The sequence below is a fragment of the Schistocerca gregaria genome, chromosome 1, assembly GCF_023897955.1.
Source record: "Schistocerca gregaria isolate iqSchGreg1 chromosome 1, iqSchGreg1.2, whole genome shotgun sequence".
NCBI lineage: Eukaryota > Metazoa > Arthropoda > Insecta > Orthoptera > Acrididae > Schistocerca > Schistocerca gregaria.
The window spans coordinates 975164683-975186145 of NC_064920.1; the positions used below are offsets into that span (position 1 = coordinate 975164683).

The window sequence follows — 21463 nt, forward strand, 5'->3', positions numbered from 1 at the left end:
CACAAAAGAGCAAACTATTAAAATGGTCTACAGTGACCCTCAATTATCTTTAATTACTTATCTAACTTGTCGTAAATTACAGTGGCTGATGTGGCTTCTCAATAACTATATTACAGAAAAATCATTGCGTTTCAGATTTTTACTTCAAGTGCCAAATGTGAACACCATGAGCTTTAATTGACGATCGACACTAGTATTACGCAAAAAGGGGTTTAACAGATGAGACTTCTGCAGTTCTGAGTGAAGCCTTATGCACTCAAAAATGCGACATCGCGTGCGTTCATTACCTTGTCAGTGTTTAGCCAGCGTCAGGGCGGCAGCGGGCAGCACAGCTCCACTGACCTCGCCATCTCGGAAGCAACTGTTCTCCTAACTTCTCCTTACTACCATTTGCCGAAGTTGGTTTAAAAAAACTATCTGGCTGTGTTTTCATCTGACCAATCAGGGTCTCAATGTTAACCTTAAGCTCCGCCTACAAAAATTCTGTCTATCCAATGAGAAACGTTATACTTTTCGTGGTGGGGCAATGTTTTTAAAGTTTGCAACGTAACAGAGACGCGAAAAAGTCTCACGCTAAAAATTGCAGCTGGTGTGGTCCTTTTGGCGTTATCGTAAGATCTATACTGTTTTGCTGGAGGGATCTATCTTTTAACATGGGCTGGGGGGTGGTCCTTGACGTAACAGAGACACGAAAAAGTCTCACGCCAAAACTTGCGGGTGGTGTGGCCCTTTTTGTGTCATCGTAAGACCTATACTGCTTTTCTGGAGGGCTCTAGCTTTTAACATGGGCTGGGGGGGGGGGGGGTGGTCCTTGACGTAACAGAGACACGAAAAAGTCTCACGCTAAAACTTGCTGGTGGTGTGGCCCTAGTCGTTAGCTGGCGACGTGGGTGTCCAGTCCGTCCCTTATCGTAGGGCCTTCTAGCTTAACACGCTTCTGCTCTCGGCTTCTGTTCTCGTTTCTCCCCTCAGAACTGCGTCTGTCTCACGGTGGGAAGGTATGACATGCGTTGAGGCATTCTTGTGTTAGTCTGTGGTATTCCATTTGCTCACTCGTTACTCGTATTACTTTGGTTAATTTAATGTCACGATTTATTCGGAGCTATGTGACATACTACTGGATTTGCTTATCATGTCAGGGTTTTCATGGAAGGTGTTGGATTTGCCTGACACCTTACATTGTTCATTGAGCTGTTCCCTAGTAGCTACAGAGTAGTACTGGCTCCAACAATACTTATTAGATTTGGATTTGTCCTGGCAGTGTTCAAGACACTGAGCACCTTTGTCACAAACGTAGAAAATGAGCAGAGCTCGGTAGCGTTACAGTCGTTAATGGCAATTAAATTGGGGATTTGCCAAAATATGATACTTACACTCTACGCCACCACCTCATGTTCTTGCTCTAACTAGCAGAAACCACTCCTTGCTAATGTAAGATAGGAACTAAATTTTGTCATCACAATACAGCTTATTATTTCTATACACAGGGTGGTGGCCGCAATGGTCTACTGCAAGCAACCTTTGGTGACCCGCGAGTCTGATTCACATAGTTACTTTAACTAGCGGGCCGCCTCATCACGTGACACGACATCAGCAATCACAGTGCATAAAGTCAGAATTTTAGCGTCCATGACGTCCGTATTTATGCGTTTGCGCACCAGTGTGAATAGTGACCCTTTCCTGACACGCCACGCCAACAAATTATGCCTACTCGTTTTCGAGAATACATTCATTTTATGCCCACCCCATCCTCAGATATTTATGTCTATTTACGCTTCGTGAACATTATTGCTTCACTTACGACTTCTTATAATAACTGTCTTAGAACATTTCAATGCAAATACTCTCTGAATTGGAGCTGAATTATTGACTGGGGCTTTAAACTGATGCTCGTGGTAACCAGATTCATGATATTTTTCATTTTAACTGATTTACCACAAAACTTGATTGGTAAATAATGTAGTGAAGAACTGTTAAACTGGCTTGCTCAATATTTATTTCAACAGGTTTTTAATTTAACATGCAAATAAAACCTTTTATTGAATCGAACATCGCAGGTGCTCCATCAGTACAAACCCATACGAGCTGACTCCGCTGCAGATAAAACTTACCGATGATTTTTTCATTTGATTAACTTCTCATGGTTGGGATTCACAGTCATATAATATTTCTTAAAAGACATCATAGTCGCCGGCGACTATGATGTCTTTTAAGAATTTTTTTCATTTGTTCAATAATATCTTCACCAATAGTGATTTTTTGAATGGCTGTGATGCTAATAATTCTTATTTTATGTTAAACTCCACATCTACACCACTAACGAAAAGTGGTAACTAAGCTGTGTCAGATAAATCAGTGGTCTTATTCAAACCGGTCGCAGATGCTTCGAATGTGCGTTTTTTATCATCAGCCATGATATTAACTCGGCGAAAATATGTTCGTCTCTTTAAACATATCTGTTCGAATTCTTATTCTTTATCAGGACACAATATGTCCAAGAGGCACTCCTTTACGAATTCGTCTTCAGCAAAAGGCCTTAACGACTTGACAATTTTTCTAATCACTATAAAACTAGCTTTAACCGAATTCTTACGCTGTATCTTCATTTGGTAAACATTTGCTGCTGCTTATCCAAGCTGGAAGTTAATATTTTAATTTTGTCTTGTCGGAATTGCCCTTCAAGCTGTTTCTGAGCAGTGTGTTTCATTGAAAAGTGCACCCATTGCCCGAACTCTTATGGGACTCGGTAAGATTGTCTACCGCGATTAATGAGTGTAATGGGCAGGGGCACTACGAATGCAGTGTGTGGACTTTAAGTTGGGAAGAAATTAGAATTATTTTAATACGTTCAGCTGATGACGGGCGTTGATATGTATCAACGGGGACGGGTGAAAAGGTGTGCCTCGTCCGGGGCTCGAACCCGGGATCTCCTGCTGACATGGCAGACGCTCTGTCCATCTAAGCCACCGAGGGCACACAGAATAGTGCTACTGCAGGGACTGTCTCGCGCACGCCTGCTGGGAGACCCACATTCTCACCTTGTATGTCCACACACTACATTCGTAGTGACCCACCCCACTACACTCATTACTCGTGGAAGACATTCTTACCAAGTCCCGTAAGAGTTCGGGGAATATGTGTGCATCCGCACGGAAGAAGGAGGTCATGGCCGGTATTGCAAAAACGATATACTTATATGGATATGGTGTCTGTTCTTGTCCGAAAGAACAGACATCATTTCCATAAAAGTATATCCATATAAGTATATTAAGTTGGGAATGTGGGTCTCACGGGGAGCGTGTAAGGGATAAATCCCTGCAGTCGCACTGTCCAATGTACCCTCGTTGGCTTAGATGGATAGAGCGTCTGCCATGTCACTTACAGTCCAACCAGAAGCCGCCCTCTTCATACAAGTGCCATGGAAAACGAAAAAGGCTGCACTCTATCCATAGGCCAGTAGCCCCGCCACCCTCCCCTGCTAGTGCAGTGGCAAACAATAAAGGATACATTCTAAACACAGTCAGGCCGGAAGGGCGGCCATCTTCTCTCACGTAGTGCCATGGTGGTCAAAGAGGACCGACAGTAGGGCCAGATGCCGCTCACCAATCCGCTCCTAGTGCCATGACGTATGAGAAGAGCCACACTATAACAGCAGAGAGGCCAGATGCCTGACCATGCCCCTCCCTCCTCCTGACGCCGTGACAAATGAGGAAGTCCGCACTCTACCCACAGTGAAGCTAGATGCCCAGCCACAATAACCTGTGACGAACGAAGAGGGTCGCATTCTACCCACAGAGAGGCCAGATACCTGCCCATCCTCACCCGCATAAAGCAATGGTGAATCAGAAAGACCGTATTCTACACTATTGGCCATTAAAATTCCTGCACCACGAAAATGACGTGCTACAGACGCGAAATTAAACGACAGGAAGAAGATGCTGCGATACGCAGATGATTAGCTTTTCAGAGGATTTACACAAGGTTGAGGCCGGTGGCGACACCTACAATGTGCTGACATGAGGAAAGTTTCCAACCGATTTCTCATACACAAACAGCAGTTGACCGGCGTTGCCTGGTGAAATGTCGTTGTGATGCCTCGTGTAAGGAAGAGAAATGCGTACCATCACGTTTCCGACTTTGATAAAGGTCCGATTGTAGCCTAACGCGATTGCGGTTCATCGTATCGCGACATTTCTGCTCGTGTTTCTCGAGATCCAATGACATTAACGGAATATGGAATCGGTGGGTTCAAGAGGGTAATACGGAACGCCGTGCTGGATTCCAACGGCCTCGTATCACTAGCAGTCGAGATGACAGCATCTTATCCGCATGGCTGTAACGGATCGTGCAGCCACGTCTCGATCCCTGAGTCAACAGATGGGGACGTTTGCAAGACAATAACCAACTGCACCAACAGTTCGACGACGTTTGCACAGCATGGAGTATCGGCTCGGAGTTCGTGGCTGCGGTTACCCTTGACGCTGCATCACAGAAAGGAGCGCCTGCGATGGTGTACTCAACGAAGAACCTGGGTGCACGAATGGCAAAACGTCATTTTTTCGAATGAATCCAGTTTCTGTTTACAGCATCATGATGGTCGCATCCGTGTTTGGCGTGATATCTGTGAACGCACATTGAAAGCGTGTTTTCGTCATCGCCATACTGGCGTATCACCCAGCGCGATGGTATGGGGTGCCATTGGTTACACGTCTCGGTCACCTCTTGTTCGCATTGAACAGTGAACGTTACATTTCAGATGTGTTACGACCCGCGGCTCTACCAAATGGTTCAAATTGCTCTGAGCACTATGTGACTTAACTTCTAAGGTCATTAGTCCCCTAGAACGTAGAACTACTTAAACCTAACTAACCTAAGGACATCACACACATCCATGCCCGAGGCAGGATTCGAACCTGCGACCGTAGCGGTCGCGCGGTTCCAGACTGTAGCGCTTAGAACCGCTCGGCCAACAAGGCCGGCGCGGCTCTACCCTTGATTCGATCCCCGCGAAATCTTAAATTTCTGCAGGATAATGCACTAACGCATGTTGCAGGTCCTGTACGGGCCTTTCTGGATACAGAAAATGTTAGACTGCTGCCCTGGTCAGCACATTCTCCAGATCTCTCACCAATCGAGAACGTCTGGTCAATGGTGGCCGAGCAAGTGGCTCGTCACAATACGTCAGTCACTACTCTTGATGAACTGTGGTATCGTGTTGAAGCTGCATGGACAGTTGTACCTGTACACGCCATCCAAGCTCTGTTTGACTCAATGCGCAGGCGTATCAAGGCCATTACTACGGCCAGAGATGGTTGTTCTGGGTACTGATTTCCCAGGAGCTAAGCACCCAAAAGTGCGTGTAAATGTAATCATATGTCAGTTCTAGTATAATATATTTGTCCAATGGATACCCGTTGATCATCTGCATTTCTTCTTGGTGCAGCAATTTTAATGGCCAGTAGTGTACTTAAATGTCTGCCCACTCTCCCCTTCCTACTTCCATGTCGAAGGAAAGAGCCTGCATTCTACTTGCAGTCTGGTCAGCAACCTGCCCAGAATCCCCCCACGCTAGTGTCGTGGCGAATGTGAAATGCTACCCTCTGTCTGCAGCCAGGCAGAAGCCCAGCCACTCTTCCTCTCCTTGTGCTTTGGCAAACGAGACAGACCGCACTCTACCCGCTGTGAGGCCAGATGTCTGCTCACCCTCGCCCCCCTAGTGCCGTCGCAAACGAGAAAGGCTGCTCTCGTAGTCAGGCTAGAACCCTGGCCATCCTCCCCCAAATAGAGCTCTGGCGCACGAGAAGGGTCGCACTCTGTTTGCAGCCAGGCCAGAAGCTTGACCACAGTCCCAGAGCAGAGGCCCGACCACCCTCCCCCTCCTAGAACTGTGGCGAACGAGAAAGTCCGCACTCTTTCCGCAGTCAGGCCACAAGCCCAGCAACGCGCTTCCTCGTAGTGCCGTGACACCGAGAATCACCGCACTCTGTCTGCAGTCAGATCAGAAGTATGGCTCTCCCCCTCCTATAGTGCTGCGACGACCGAGCAACTGCAGGGCATATAAAAAATATTTGTGTGATTTCTTCCGCATGCGCTGAATCAGAAACTTGGATTAATTATTAAATCACGCATATGATTGCAAACTTCTAAACAATCATTTTTTACAGCGGCATACGATATGCGCACATGTCTGGGAGGGGGGGAGGGGGATTCTTTTAATATTTACGACAAAAAATTCCTTTTTCAGTGTACTCTCCGCAGGACGCACAACAAAAATTTAGACGATAGTCAAAACTCGTCCTATGCTTTTGCGAGCATATCTTTAGTTACTTCATTCACTGCTACACTGTTGTCCTTTGCAGCGTCACAGTTCACCCGAAATCGTTGCAAGGCGCTCACACAGACGGAGTCTCTCGAACCTGTCTAAAAAATAAAACAAAACAGCAAAGAGAGTTAGAGAGACAATCTGGCGATCTTGGAAGCCTAAGATTCAACGCGAGATCCGTATACCCCTTATGTTAGGAAATTATCCTACATACCAGTGCGATGGTGCTCCAATATGCTGAAATACTTAGTGTCGACATGTTCTCGCTCCTATGGAAAAAGGCAACCTACCTAGTTACCTGATTCTTGCATCCATCTTTGACTCAAAATCTTTTCTTGACAAACGGTGGCCAAATACATAATACTTCGGAAAATCTCTCTCGCGTTCGACTATCGCGTATGGCAGCTGTGTTCCCCACGTTTTTACGTTGGGGTGGTTCACTTTCACAATGAATGGTTCAAATGGCTCTGAGCACTATGGGACTTAACATCTAAGGTCATCAGTCCCCTAGAACTTACAACTACTTAAACCTAACTAACCTAAGGACATCACACACATCCATGCTCGAGGCAGGATTCGAACCTGCGACCATAGCGGTCGCGCGGTTCCAGACTGAAGCGCCTAGAACTTTCCCAATTAAACAGAACGTAGGCTCATAACTAAATACCAAATTTGAAAGTCAATAATGTATTCACCAATCTTTGTTATTCATCACCAATAAAAAAGTCATCATGGACTCCGGGTAGCGTCTTTCACTAACAAGTAAAACATCTTCGACATAGTTTCGATCCTAACCATTGCTAACATTTTGATAAACGTCATCAGACATGCGACTGAAAACATCCCGCGTAACGACTATCCCTCGTTCTGGCAACGACCTTCTCAAAGAGTGTGGAGGAGCGGACTGAGTTTGCAGTCATACTCTTGCCCTTAGGATGGGAAACTGCCCTAAAAGGTGGAAAAAACTAAAGTACGTGTGGCATTCTTGGCCGGGAATCCCATTCTGGGGAGTTCCTGGTGCAAGCCTTTTTATCCGATACGATTTTGCGCGTCGGGGATGCTGAACTTATAAGGTGGAGAACGCACACACACACAGTCCCGCGTGGAAAAAATCCCTCACCTGACCGTGCGTGTAAATGAGGCTCCGTGATGGAGAGCCAGCAAAGGTAACCAGAAAACCACGAGCTGCTGTCTAAAAGGTGGAAGAATAAGCAATCATCAACGGTATAAGTATGCGGAATGCACTATAACCAATCCGTTACAGCCACATAGTGTATATCGGCAGGACATGTGGCCTTCAATTGCAAACAATGATCTTTCATTGTCAAAAGATTCCTGCTTAGTCCCCCATTCGTATCTCCTGAAGGTGATGGACAATAGCCGTCCGGAGTGGTCGTGATGTTCTAGGTGGTACAGCCTGGAGCCGAGCGACGGCTACGGTTCCAGGTTCGGATCCTGCCTCGGGCATGGATGTGTGTGATGTCCTTAGGTTAGTTAGGTTTAATTAGTTATGAGTTCTAGGCGACTGATGACCTTAGAAGTTAAGTCGCATAGTGCTCAGAGCCATTTGAACAATTTTTTTGATGGACAATAGTGAGGTGACCAGGAGAAAAAGTCAGGGTAGCTAGTGGATGTATTGGCTTCCATCTTCGCGGCAAAACTATTCTTGACTCTTGTGTTGGTTTGAGTCTACAGATGGAAGCTTGTGCTTCGAAAACGCCGCAGTTTTAATTGTAATCAGACTTTAATTTTAGGTACAACATCTGTACAGCTATTGCTATATACTGAGTGTAAAAAAACAATCTGAGTCTTTAAAGAAACCTTTCCAATGTATAACATAGTTTTTGTGCATCCTACGCGATAGTCTTTAATGTGATTGACATAATAAAAGTTGTGGAGACGTTTTAATTTCTTAAACTGTTAAACAACCGAAAAAAGTCAAATCAAAGCGCAGGCTACGGTAATTTTACGAAGTAACCAATTTTGGACAACTGACTTATTTGTCTCTCACCTACAGCTTTCGCTGCCTTTTACTTTCTCATGAAGAGACCTGCATATGCAGTATTTCTATGTTTAGTCTACTTGATACTCTTGCTTCCTTGAAACAACTTACACTGGTGACACAGAACACAAAGGCCATTTGATTAATAGCGTGTTGTAACGCAATACAGCAGCCATCCTGCGTGACGTGGATTCAACAACTGCTTGATAGCTTTCCGGAGGAATGTGGCACCAGACGTTTACGCGCAGGTCACGCAATTCTCGTAAATTACAGTCCAGTGTTCTGTAGGCGTGGAGCTTAAGCCCAGCAGCATCATACAAGTGTTCCACTGTGTTCAGGTCAGACGAATTTTATGGGCAACACAGTAACATGATTTCACCATCATGCTCTTCGAATCACTGTAGCACTGATCTGATCTTGGGACGCATAATTATTCTCCTGCAAGATGACATCGCCGTCGGGGAAAATATCTACCATGAAGGGATGCATGTTGTTGTTGTTGTGATCTTCAGTCCTGAGACTGGTTTGATGCAGCTCTCCATGCTACCCTATCCTGTGCAAGCTTCTTCATCTCCCAGTCCTTACTGCTACCGACATCCTTCTGAATCTGTTTAGTGTATTGATCTCTTGGTCTCCCTCTACGATTTTTACCCTCCACGCTGCCCTCCAATACTAAATTGGCGATCCCTTGATGCCTCAACACATGTCCTACCAATCTAACCCTTCTTCTAATCAAGTTGTGCCACCAACTTCTCTTATCCCCAATTCTATTCAATACTTCCTCATTAGTTATGTGATCTACCCATCTAATCTTCAGGATTCTTCTGTAGCACCACATTTCAAAAGCTTCTATTCTCTTCTTGTCCATACTATTTATCGTCCATGTTTCACTTCCATACATAGCTACACTCCATACAAATACTTTCAGAAACGACTTCCTGAAAGTTAAATCTATACTCGATATTAACAAATTTCTCTACTTCAGAAACGCTTTTCTTGCCATTGCCAGTCTACATTTTATATCCTCTCTACTTCTACCATCATCAGTTATTTTGCTCACCAAATAGCAAACCTCATTTACTACTTTAAGCGTCTCATTTCCTAATCTAATTCCCTCAGCATCACCCGATTTAATTCGACTACTTTCAATTATGCTCGTTTTGTCTTTGTAGCTGTTCATCTTATATACTCCTTTCAAGACACTATCCATTCTGTACACCTGTTCTTCCAGCTCCTTTGCTGTCTCGGACAGATTTACAATGTCATCGGCGAACCTCAAAGTTTTTATTTCTTCTTCATGGATTAAAATTCCTACTCCGAATTTTTCTTTTGTTTCCTTTACTGGCAGCTCAATATGCAGATCGAATAACATCGGGGATAGGCTACAACATTGTCTCGCTCCCTTCCCAAACACTCCTTCCCTTACATGCCCCTCGACTCTTATAACTGCCATCTGGTTTCTGTACAAATTGTAAATAGCCTTTCGCTCCCTGTATTTTACCCGTGCTACTTTCAGAATTTGAAAGAGAGTATTGCAGTCAACATTGTTAAAAGCTTTCTCTAAGGGTACAAATGCTAGAAACGTAGGCTTGCCTATCCTTAATCTATTTTCTAAGATACGTCGTAAGGTCAGTATTGCCCCACGTGTTCCAACATTTCTACCGAATCCAAACTGATCTTCCCAGAGGTCGGCTTCTAACAGTCTTTCCATTCGTCTGTAAAGAATTCGTGTAAGTATTTTGCAGCCGTGGCTTATTAAACTGATAGTTCGGTAATTTTCACATCTGTCAATACCTGCTTTCTTTGGGATTAGAATTATTATATTCTTCTTGAAGTCTGAGGGTAGAAGGGATGCATATGGTCGGCAATTATCATCACATAGACCACAGTCGCCTGATACCTTCGGTTACTACCACAGGTCCCATGGATGCACAAATGAAAGTTCTCCATATAAAAAATACTGCCCTGTCAGCCTTTGTACGTGGCACAGTGCGTGTTTCGTGGCACGGATTATCTTTTGAGGATGATGGCGTAGCCAGACACGACCATCGAGTTGGTGACACAAGAAATAATAAAATTGATTTATCCGACCAGGCGACACGTTTACATTGATCTATGGTCCAATCTCGACAATCCCAATCACACTGCAGTCATAACTGATGAAGCCGTTGGGTCAACATGGGAACACGTAGGGGTCATCTCCTACATAACTCCATGTTAAACAATGTGCGCTGATCGGTGTGCTCCGGAACACTTGCGCCTGTACGAGGATTGAACTCTGTCGTCAGACCTTCGACAGATCGCCACCTATCCTGCTTTACAGATAAATCAAGCCTTCCACCTCCACGTCCTATGGTGAGGCGTGGACACCGAACACTTTGTCTCCAGCCGGCCGCTATGGCCTAGCGGTTCTAGGCGCTTCAGTCGGGAACCGTGCTGCTGCTACAGTTACCGGTACGAATCCTGCCTCGGGCATGGATGTGTGTGATGTCCTTAGGTTAGTTAGCTTTAAGTAGTTCTAAGTCTAGGAGACTGATGACCTCAGATGTTAAGTCCGATATTACTTAGAGCCATTTGAACCATTTGACTGTAGCAGGCAAGCAGACGAACATCTTCGCTGTTTACGTAATTATGTTTCCAGTCGGTGGGCTGTGACACTCTGCCCCTTGTCAAAGTCGCTTATTTCAGTGGACTTCCCTGCACCTCCATTCGTTTCTGTTCTGCTTGTGAACTTTTGTCACCCTGTTACGTCACCTCAATGTCACCAGGCGCCATTCAGTCTCGCGGTGGACAGTGGTCATAAAGTTTTGGCTCAACATTGTATTATCTTTGTTTTTGCTTTTTTTTACTGTCGATCACAATAAGAGAGCATGTGCTCTCCTGTAGTTTCTAGTCTTTCCCGATTCTATTATATTTTATGCATGAGAGAGTGACACTAAGATGCCTGCAAAATGTAATTCCTGTTGCTGCAGGTGGACCGTGACGAGGATGGGGCGAAGCCTGAGGACCCTGGTCTGAAGATGGACTTCGTCTACACCGTGCACGACGCCCTCAAAGATATGGTGAGTCCAACCATTGTGTATTCCGTAGAAAATCTGTGACACGTTACACAGCACGAATCATCCAAAAACCCAACTTCTTTCGCCTCTGTAATATCCAGCTCCACAATCTGGGATTCGCTCAGAGGCGGGGTGAAAATGGGAACGGGATGGACGGTTGTCCAGTTTGTCTTAGCAAATGGTACGAGTCTCTGCTCAGTGTTAACAACACATCTGACATGGCACTTGATATCTCATCTGTTGGCTAGTGGCCGATTTTTCTTTTAAATTCTGACAATGACAAAGGGTGGGTTTGTTAGTCATTGGGAGCTCCATTTTCATGCCGGTAATAGCACGCAAGCTCGGAAGGCAGGCTAGTGTGCGCTCGTTATGCTTGCTGGGAGGACTCGTCCAAGATGTGGAGAAGGCCCTGCCGGCAGCGACTGAACGCACTAGCTCCAAAGGTTGCAGATAGTGACGCAAGTAGTTCTGAGGCCATCCTCGGTGCCAGTAGGCAGTTGCCTGGGCAGGTGAAGGCGACTAGCATGGCACGCGAAGTGCAAGCAAGACGTACTATTTGTGGCATCGTATCCGGAATCGATTGCCGTCCGCTGATTTGGAGCCGAGTTGAGAACATCTTAATAGCATGCTAGACAGAGGAAGCGACTACTCGGTTAGCAGAGTGTGTCTAACTGCACTTTTATTTAGTTTAGCGAAACTCCTCCTTAGGGCCAACGATGAAATGGCTGCCGAAAACGAAGACAGATCAGTCACATAGCTCTCTGAAAACAACTTTCAACATTGCACATCGGAAAGAGATAATACTAATGTTTTCAGTAAATTGCAGGAACATCCGATGTAGGGTCTCAGAATTCGTCTAGCTTATTTAAGATAACAATACCCACATAGTATTATAAACAGAACGTTGGTTGAAACCTGAAGCGAACAGCAGCGAAATTCTGAATTCAGCCTGGAATGTACAATGTCTGACAAAAACGTGAAGCACCCAAAATGGAGGAGGAAATGAAACTTCGCGAGTTGAAAGGGTATGTGATGTTGCTTCAGTTATTACAATCACGAGTCAAATTTACAAGGAATTGGCAGTATGAATCCACTCAGCACTATAATGTTGCACCTTCTTTAGCATGTAGCATGGATCCATTCCCTGGTTAGGTTGTGAAGGGCTTCATAAAACCATTGTATCCTCCTGTGAGGCAAGCTGGCCTACAATCGTTGTAACTGGTCTTTGATGTTGTGGATACAGGCACTGAAACAGAGTTGACGTCCGAACCATCGTCAGACATGTCCTGTCTCTGACAGATCTGGGGATATCGTTGTTCACGGGAATACCCCAGTACCTTGCAGACAGTTTACAGAGACAAGTGCTGTGGGTGGACGAGCGTCGCTGTGTTGAAGGATACTGTCGCATGAGAGGTAACGTATGAGAACGTATGACTTCCGTGACATCTACATACACTCCTGGAAATGGAAAAAAGAACACATTGACACCGGTGTGTCAGACCCACCATACTTGCTCCGGACACTGCGAGAAGGCTGTACAAGCAATGATCACACGCACGGCACAGCGGACACACCAGGAACCGCGGTGTAGGCCGTCGAATGGCGCTAGCTGCGCAGCATTTGTGCACCGCCGCCGTCAGTGTCAGCCAGTTTGCCGTGGCATACGGAGCTCCATCGCAGTCTTTAACACTGGTAGCATGCCGCGACAGCGTGGACGTGAACCGTATGTGCTGTTGACGGACTTTGAGCGAGGGCGTATAGTGGGCATGCGGGAGGCCGGGTGGACGTACCGCCGAATTGCTCAACACGTGGGGCGTGAGGTCTCCACAGTAGATCGATGTTGTCGCCAGTGGTCGGCGGAAGGTGCACGTGCCCGTCGACCTGGGACCGGACCGCAGCGACGCACGGATGCACGCCAAGACCGTAGGATCCTACGCAGTGCCGTAGGGGACCGCACCGCCACTTCCCAGCAAATTAGGGACACTGTTGCTCCTGGGGTATCGGCGAGGACCATTCGCAACCGTCTCCATGAAGCTGGGCTACGGTCCCGCACACCGTTAGGCCGTCTTCCGCTCACGCCCCAACATCGTGCAGCCCGCCTCCAGTGGTGTCGCGACAGGCGTGAATGGAGGGACGAATGGAGTCGTGTCGTCTTCAGCGATGAGAATCGCTTCTGCCTTGGTGCCAATGATGGTCGTATGCGTGTTTGGCCCCCTGCAGTTGAGCTCCACAATCAGGACTGCATACGACCGAGGCACACAGGGCCAACACCCGGCATCATGGTGTGGGGAGCGATCTCCTACACTGGCCGTACCCCTCTGGTGATCGTCGAGGGGACACTGAATGGTGCACGGTACATCCAAACCGTCATCGAACCCATCGTTCTACCATTCCTAGACCGGCAAGGGAACTTGCTGTTCCAACAGGACAATGCACTTCCGCATGTATCCCGTGCCACCCAACGTGCTCTAGAAGGTGTAAGTGAACTACCTTGGCCAGCAAGATCTCCGGATCTGTCCCCCATTGAGCATGTTTGGGACTGGATGAAGCGTCGTCTCACGCGGTCTGCACGTCCAGCACGAACGCTGGTCTAACTGAGGCGCCAGGTGGAAATGGCATGGCAAGCCATTCCACAGGACTACATCCAGCATCTCTACGATCGTCTCCATGGGAGAATAGCAGCCTGCATTGCTGCGAAAGGTGGATATACACTGTACTAGTGCCGACATTGTGCATGCTCTGTTGCCTGTGTCTATGTGCCTGTGGTTCTGTCAGTGTGATCATGTGATGTATCTGACCCCAGGAATGTGTCAATCAAGTTTCCCCTTCCTGGGACAATGAATTCACGGTGTTCTTATTTCAATTTCCAGGAGTGTATATACTCCGCTATCCTCCAAGCGGTGTGTGGCGGGCGGCACCACTCATGCCAAAGTCATTTTCCCTCCTCTGTTCCACTCGCGGATCACACGAGGGAAAAACGACTATCTGAACGTCTCAGTACGAGTTCTATTTTCCCTTATCTTTGAATGGTGATGAATGCGCGTTTTGAAGGCTGGTGCCAACAATATATGGTCTACATATATATTCAAACGATCTAACAGTGTTCAGAAAGGATATATTAAAAACGGTTTGTGGTAGAGTATTTATTGCTGTCAGAGGTAGTTTGCCTTGTAGCGAAATTGAAGTACATAGTTCGTGTGAAGTAGTGTGGGTAGAGGTTATACCTGACAATCGGACTAAACTATTAATTGGGTCACCGGCCGAGCGGTTATTGCAGCGTCGAGAGTCGGCGCAACTTGCTCCACGGAGTCCACCCACCGTTCTGGAGTTTGAAGATGATTCTTAAATAGAATCGAAGCCGGACACTCCAATAAAAATAAAATGTTGCGATCAAGACTGTTTTTATTCTTTAAATTTTAATTGTAAAGATCGCTGATAATGTTTCTAAATATTTTAATATCATTCCATGCTTCTGGTCACTTTCTGCTTGCAGTGATTCTGCCAATATCCTAGGTGACTGCCTGAATTTTAATCGGCCCAATCCAAGTCCAGGCACCCCCTGGGTGGGGAATTCTGTATTTGAAGGTATGGGAGCGCAGTGTACCTTAGATACGGCAAACCGGTGAAGAGATCTGATACACTCGTAGCTGCAATTAGCTGAACATGAATTTTTCCCACATGCAAACTATTAAGCCATACAGGTGCGAAGTATTCGGCAGCAGGGTAGACTATCCCTAACGAAGAGCATCGTAGTGTTGTAGCTCTTGTGACCCCTGAGGAACCACTCAGCTTCTACATGATGTTATTGCGCGACCCCAGCTGTGCTACGGTGTTTTCTATCTGTTTCTTGTGTGATAAGCTTCTATCAAAAGTTACTACTATATGTTATGGGAAGTCTTGTTGGTGCAGGACGTGACAACTAAACGTGACATGTGGCTTTGTATTGGCCATTCTGTGGTAAAGATGGAAGCACATAGCTTCGATCTTCCTTAAATATGGTGTTAATCTCCACTTTTTGAAGTTTTTATGCACTTTACTTTGATGTGCAGATAGGATCTCTACCTCAGCTTCCAGACCTCTCTGTTGAGTGGCCAAATCCAAATCATCCATGTAAATGAACTTCTTCGGCTCTATTTCAGGGAGACCATTATTAAGTTTCTATTGTCTGCTTAATCGACAGACCATTACTAAGTTTCTCCTGCTGCATAATCGATTGCCGAGATACACTTGGAAGTATCTCTTGGATAACATATTGTTTATGAGCCGAATTATGGGTTACTGTTTAACATCGAAGGGCTTAGCCGATCTAAATCCCAAAACCTCTCTCGCATGCTGCTTGAAAACCATGTAGCATACAGGGTGGTCCATTCATCGTGACCAGGCCAAATATCTCAAGAAATAGGCGTCAAACGAAAAGACTACGAACAAGGAAACTTGTCTAGCTTGAAGGGGGAAACCAGATGGCGCTATTGTTGGCCCGCTAGAAGGCGCTGCCATAGGTTAAATGGATATCAACGGCGTTTTTTTAAATACGAACCCCCATTTTTATTACATATTCATGTAGTACGTAAAGAAGTATGAATGTTTTTGTTGGACCACTTTTTTCGCTTTGTGGTAGATGGCGCTGTAGTAGTCACAAACATATGGCTCACAGTTTTAGACGAACAGTTGTTAACAGGTAGGTTTTTTAAATGAAAATACAGAACGTAGGTACGTTTGAACATTTTATTTCGATTGTTCCAATGTAATACATGTACCTTTGTGAACTTATCATTTCTGAGAACGCATGCTGTTACAGCGCGATTACCTGCTAATACCACATTAATGCAATAAATATTCAAAATTATGTCCGTCAACCTCAGTGCATTTGGCAACACGTGTAACGACATTCCCCTCAGCAGCAAGTAGTTAGCCTTCCGTAACGTTCACACATGCATTGACAATGCGCCGACGCATGTTGTCAGGCGTTGTCAGTGGATCATGATAGCAAATATCCTTCAACTTTCCCCACAGGAAGAAATCTGGGGACGTCAGATCCGGTGAACGTGCGGACCGTGGTATGGTGCTTCGACGACCAATCCACCTGTCATGAAATATGCTATTCAATACCACTTCAACCGCACGCGAGCTATGTGCCGGACATCCATCATGTTGGAAGTACATCGCCATTCTGCCGTGCAGTGAAACATCTTGTAGTAACATCGGTAGAACATTATGTAGGAAATCAGCATACATTGCACCATTTAGAATGCCATCGATAAAAAGGGGGGGGGGGGGGCAATTATCCTTCATGCCATAATCCCGCACCATACATTAACCCGCCAAGGTCGCTGATGTTCCACTTGTCGCAGCCATCGTGAATTTTCCGTTGCCCAATAGTGCACATTGTGCCGGTTTACGTTACCGCTGTTGGTAAATGACGCTTCGTCGCTAAATAGAACGCGTGCAAAAAATCTGTCATCGTCCCGCGTGCAAAAAATCTGTCATCGTCCCGTAATTTCTCTTGTGCCCAGTGGCAGGACTGTGCACGACGTTCAAAGTCGTCGTCGTGCAATTCCTGGTGCATATAAATATGGTACGGGTGCAATCGTTGTTGATGTAGCATTCTCAACACTGAGGTTTTTTAGATTCCCGATTCTCGCGCAATTTGTCTGCTACTGACGTGCGGATTAGCCGCGACAGCAGCTAAAACACCTACTTGGGCATCATCATTTGTTGCAGGTCGTGGTTGACGTTTCACATGTGGCTGAACACTTCCTGTTTCCTTAAATAACGTAACTATCCGGCGAATGGTCCGGACACTTGGATGATGTCGTCCAGGATACCGAGCAGCATACATAGCACACGCCCGTTGGGCATTTTGATCACCATAGCCATACACCAACACGATATCGACGTTTTCCGCAATTGGTAAACGGTACATTTTAACGTGGGTAATGTATCACGAAGAAAATACCGTCCGCACTGGCGGAATGTTACGTGATACCACGTATTAATACGTTTGCGCCTATTACAGCGCCATCTATCACAAAGCGGAAAAAGTGGTCCAACTAAAACATTCATATTTCTTTACGTACTACACGAGTATGTAATAAAAAATGGGGGTTCCTATTTTAAAAAACGCAGTTGATATCCGTTTGGCCTATGGCATAGCCATCTAGCAGGCCAACCATAGCGCCATCTGGTTTCCCCCGTCAAGCCAGACGAGTTTCGTTCTTTGTAGTTTTTTCGTTTGACGCTTATTTCGTGAGATATTTGGCCCTGTCATTATCAATGGACCACCCTGTATAATGAGGTTATAACGGATTCCGATTGTGAAATGACTGGTATGAAGTTAAGCATCAAAAGTGGCTCAAACATGGTAAATGGATGCCTTCATAAATCATCAGCGTCAGCGGCTCTAGTGTTAGAGCGCTTCAGAAACAAGTTGGAGAATATAATTTGCAAGTCTCCTGATCATGCTGTTGTAATAGGGGACACTTCAACTTGCCAGCTAAAGAGTGGAAAAAATCATGTAATTAAAACTGTTGTCAGAGACTGGGGTTCGTATCGGATTGTTCTGCATGTCTTTCTGAAAGTTACTGTCAATTGACCCTGAAAGTAGGTAAATTTGCGCGTTAATGGTCGATGAGATCAGCGCCCGTGGCGTAGGGGGCAGTTTGGCGATAGTTCTGCTTCGAGCTCCGAGCAGCAAGTTTCTTATTTATCTCACTTGCCGCAGCGTCAGTTGTGGGAAGCTATCCTCGTTAGTGTTGCTCTGTTTTCGGAGTGAGTCGCAGCGCCTCCTCCGCTCCGCCTTACTGTTTGTTTGTGTTCGTCTGCTTGCAGCGGCGTCGACCGCACCGCTACGACTACCACGGTTTCCACGTGTATTCGACGAAAAGGTACTGTGAGCTTTACTTTCGGCAAAACAACGCGACACGTGCAGCCCAGTTCTCTAGAATTTCACAATTGGTTTGCCTATAGAATTCATGTGAACTCTGATCAGGTCCACGCCGCTCATTTTGACGCAGACGAGTACGTGTTTCACTTGAAATTTGTGGATGGCCGTCACGCTGAAAGATTGCTGTATCGACATGGTTCTAAAGTGCAGTTCAAGTATCGCGATAATTCCGTTAGTATGGTATCACTCACAGATGCTGTAATTGACTCTTGCCGGCGGTAGATGACAACTTCCTAAAGGACATATTCACTCCCTATGGTAATGTGACAAACATCCGTCGTGAACCCGGGTCTACTCAACACAGATTATAGTGTTTTAGTGGAATTCGTTCCGTGGAAATGCATATCAAACGCAATATTCCATCACATTTACAAGAGTGTGGTTACCGCGTTCGTGTCATGTATACTGGTCAAGAGGGAACTTGCTTCATATGTAGTGAGAATCAACACGTTCGTTCTAAATGCCAGTGGAGAGGTGTTTCTATTAAAGCTGTCGTTAGTGCAGCGTCGCAAATTAACAGTTGCTGATCTTGTTCTTTCCACTCCCGAAATCGCGCCTACTTCTGCTTCGGATCATAATGACCGAAAAGGCAGTTCTGATAATCGTGTGAATCAGTTTCCGCCTTTACCTCCGCGACAGGATAAGTATACTATTGCCTCCAGGATAGACCTTGTAAAAACGAAAAACAAGTGACCTAGCACTCACCTCCACCGCATCGATTTTGTCCACTGCTTCTCTAGACAATACTAGGCAATACTGACCCTATCGCCTATATTAGAAGAAAGATTAAGGAAAGGCAAACCTACATTTCTAGCATTTGTAGACTTAGAGAAAGTTTTTGACAATGTTGACTGGAATACTCTCTTTCAAATTCTGAAGGTGTCAGAGGTAAAATAAAGGGAGCGAAAGGCAATTTACAATTTGTACAGAAACCAGATGGCAGTTATAAGAGTCGAAGGACACGAAAGGGAAGCAGTGGTTGGGAAGGGAGTGAGACAGGGTTGTAGCCTCTCCCCGATGCTATTCAATCTGTATGTTGAGCAAGCAGTAAAGGAAACAAAAGAAAAATTCGGAGTAGGAATTAAAATCCATGGAGAAGAAATAAAAACTTTGAGGTTCGCCGATGACATTGTAATTCTGTCGGAGACAGCAAAGGACTTGGAAGAGCAGTTGAACGGAATGGACAGTGTCTTGAAAGGAGGGTATAGAATGAACATTAACAAAAGCAAAGCGAGGATAATGGAATGTAGTCGAATTAAGTCGGGTGATGCTGAGGGAATTAGATTAGGAAATGAGACACATGAAGTAGTCGATGAGTTTTGCTATTTGAGGAGCAAAATAACTGATGATGGTCGAAGTAGAGAGGATATAAAATGTAGACTGACAATGGCAAGGAAACCGTTACTGAAGAAGGGAAATTTGTTAACATCGAGTATTGATTTAATTGTCAGGAAGTCGTTTCTGAAAGTATTTGTATGGAGTGTAGCCATGTATGGAAGTGAAACATGGACGATAAATAGTTTAGACAAGAAGAGAATAGAAGCTTTCGCAACGTGGTGCTACAGAAGAATGCTGAAGATTAGATGGGTAAAATCACATAACTAATGAGGAGGTATTGAATAGAATTGGGGAGAAGAGGAGTTTGTGGCACAACTTGACTAGAAGAAGGGATCGGTTGGTAGGACATGCTCTGAGGCATCAAGGGATCACCAATTTAGTACTGGAGGGCAGCGTGGAGGGTAAAAATCGTAGAGGGAGACCAAGAGATGAAAACACTAAGCAGATTCAGAAGGATGTAGGGTGCAGTAGGTACTGGGAGATGAAGAAGCTTGCACAGGATAGAGTAGCATGGAGATCTGCGTCAAACCAGTCTCAGGACTGAAGACCACAACAACAGCAGCAACTCCTCTAGACGATACGACACTTCCCGTCCATGGTGCGGTGAGTGGCGAAGATGTCATCTCCAGTGTCCCTCCTGCTCGCGAAGTGGCTCCTTCTGAGCTGTCTCTGTGTGGAGAGGGAGCGCTCCTCCCCGCCCCCCCCCCCCCCCCCACACTCTTAGTATTCCTGTCACCCCTTTAAAGTCTGAGACTGGCATTACCTTCCTGGAGGGAAGACTTTGCCTGGTGTGGCAGAACAAGAAACAGGAGAAGATATAAAAAAAGTATTAGAATCAGAATTTAAGAGACTTTTGGAAGACTTAACATCAAGTAAGGCATATAAGGGATAGATAATTTCTCAAATCATTGGGGAGAATTGACAACAAAACGAATATTCACGTTGGTGAGTAGAATCTGTGTGTCTGGTGGCATACCACCTGACTTTCGGAAAGATATTATCAACACAAAGACAAAGACAGTCAGCTTAAAAGCTCATGAATCCAAGTTGCTGATAAGAATAATAAGCAAGAAAATGGTAAAGAAAACTGAAGAAAAATTAAAGATGTGTTAGAAAACGATCATATTGGCTTTAGCAAAGGTAAAGGCGCCATAAAGGCAGTTATGTCGTTCCAGTTGATAATGGAAGCAAGACTAAAGAAAAATCAGGACATGTTTATAGGATGTGTCAAGCTGGAAAAAGCATTCGACAATGTAAAATTGTGAAAATGTCTGAAATTTTGAGAAACATAGGGATAAACCATAGTGAGAGACCGTTAATATACACCATGTACATCTACCTCTACATTTATACTCCGCAAGCCACCCAACGGTGTGTGGCGGAGGGCACTTTACGTGCCACTGTCATTACCTCCCTTTCCTGTTCCACTCGCATATGGTTCGCGGGAAGAATGACTGCCGGAAATCCTCCGTGCACGCTCGAATCTCTCTAATTTTACATTCGTGTTCTCCTCGGGAGGTATAAGCAGGGGAAGAAATATATTCCATACCTGATCCAGAAACGCACCCTCTCGAAACCTGGACAGCAAGCTACACCACGATGCAGAGCGCCTCTCTTGAAGAGTCTGCCAGTCTGCCACTTGAGTTTTCCTAAACATCATCGTAATGCTATCACGCTTACCAAATAGCCCTCTGACAAAACCCGCCGCTCTTCTTTGAATCTTCTCTATCTCCTCTATCAACCCGACCTGGTACGGATCCCACACTGATGAGCGATACTCAAGTATAGGCCGAACGAGT

General features: G+C 45.5%; 1 protein-coding gene across 1 annotated transcript in view; it reads left to right on the top strand.

The window, feature by feature from the left end:
* The window catches only part of LOC126311099 (probable E3 ubiquitin-protein ligase HECTD2), a 418213-nt gene that overhangs the window by 233952 nt on the left and 162798 nt on the right, over window positions 1-21463 (top strand). The window contains exon 6 of the mRNA XM_049992125.1: window positions 11297-11386. Coding sequence (XP_049848082.1) covers window positions 11297-11386 — 90 coding nt within the window. The remainder of the gene's footprint in view (window positions 1-11296; window positions 11387-21463) is intronic.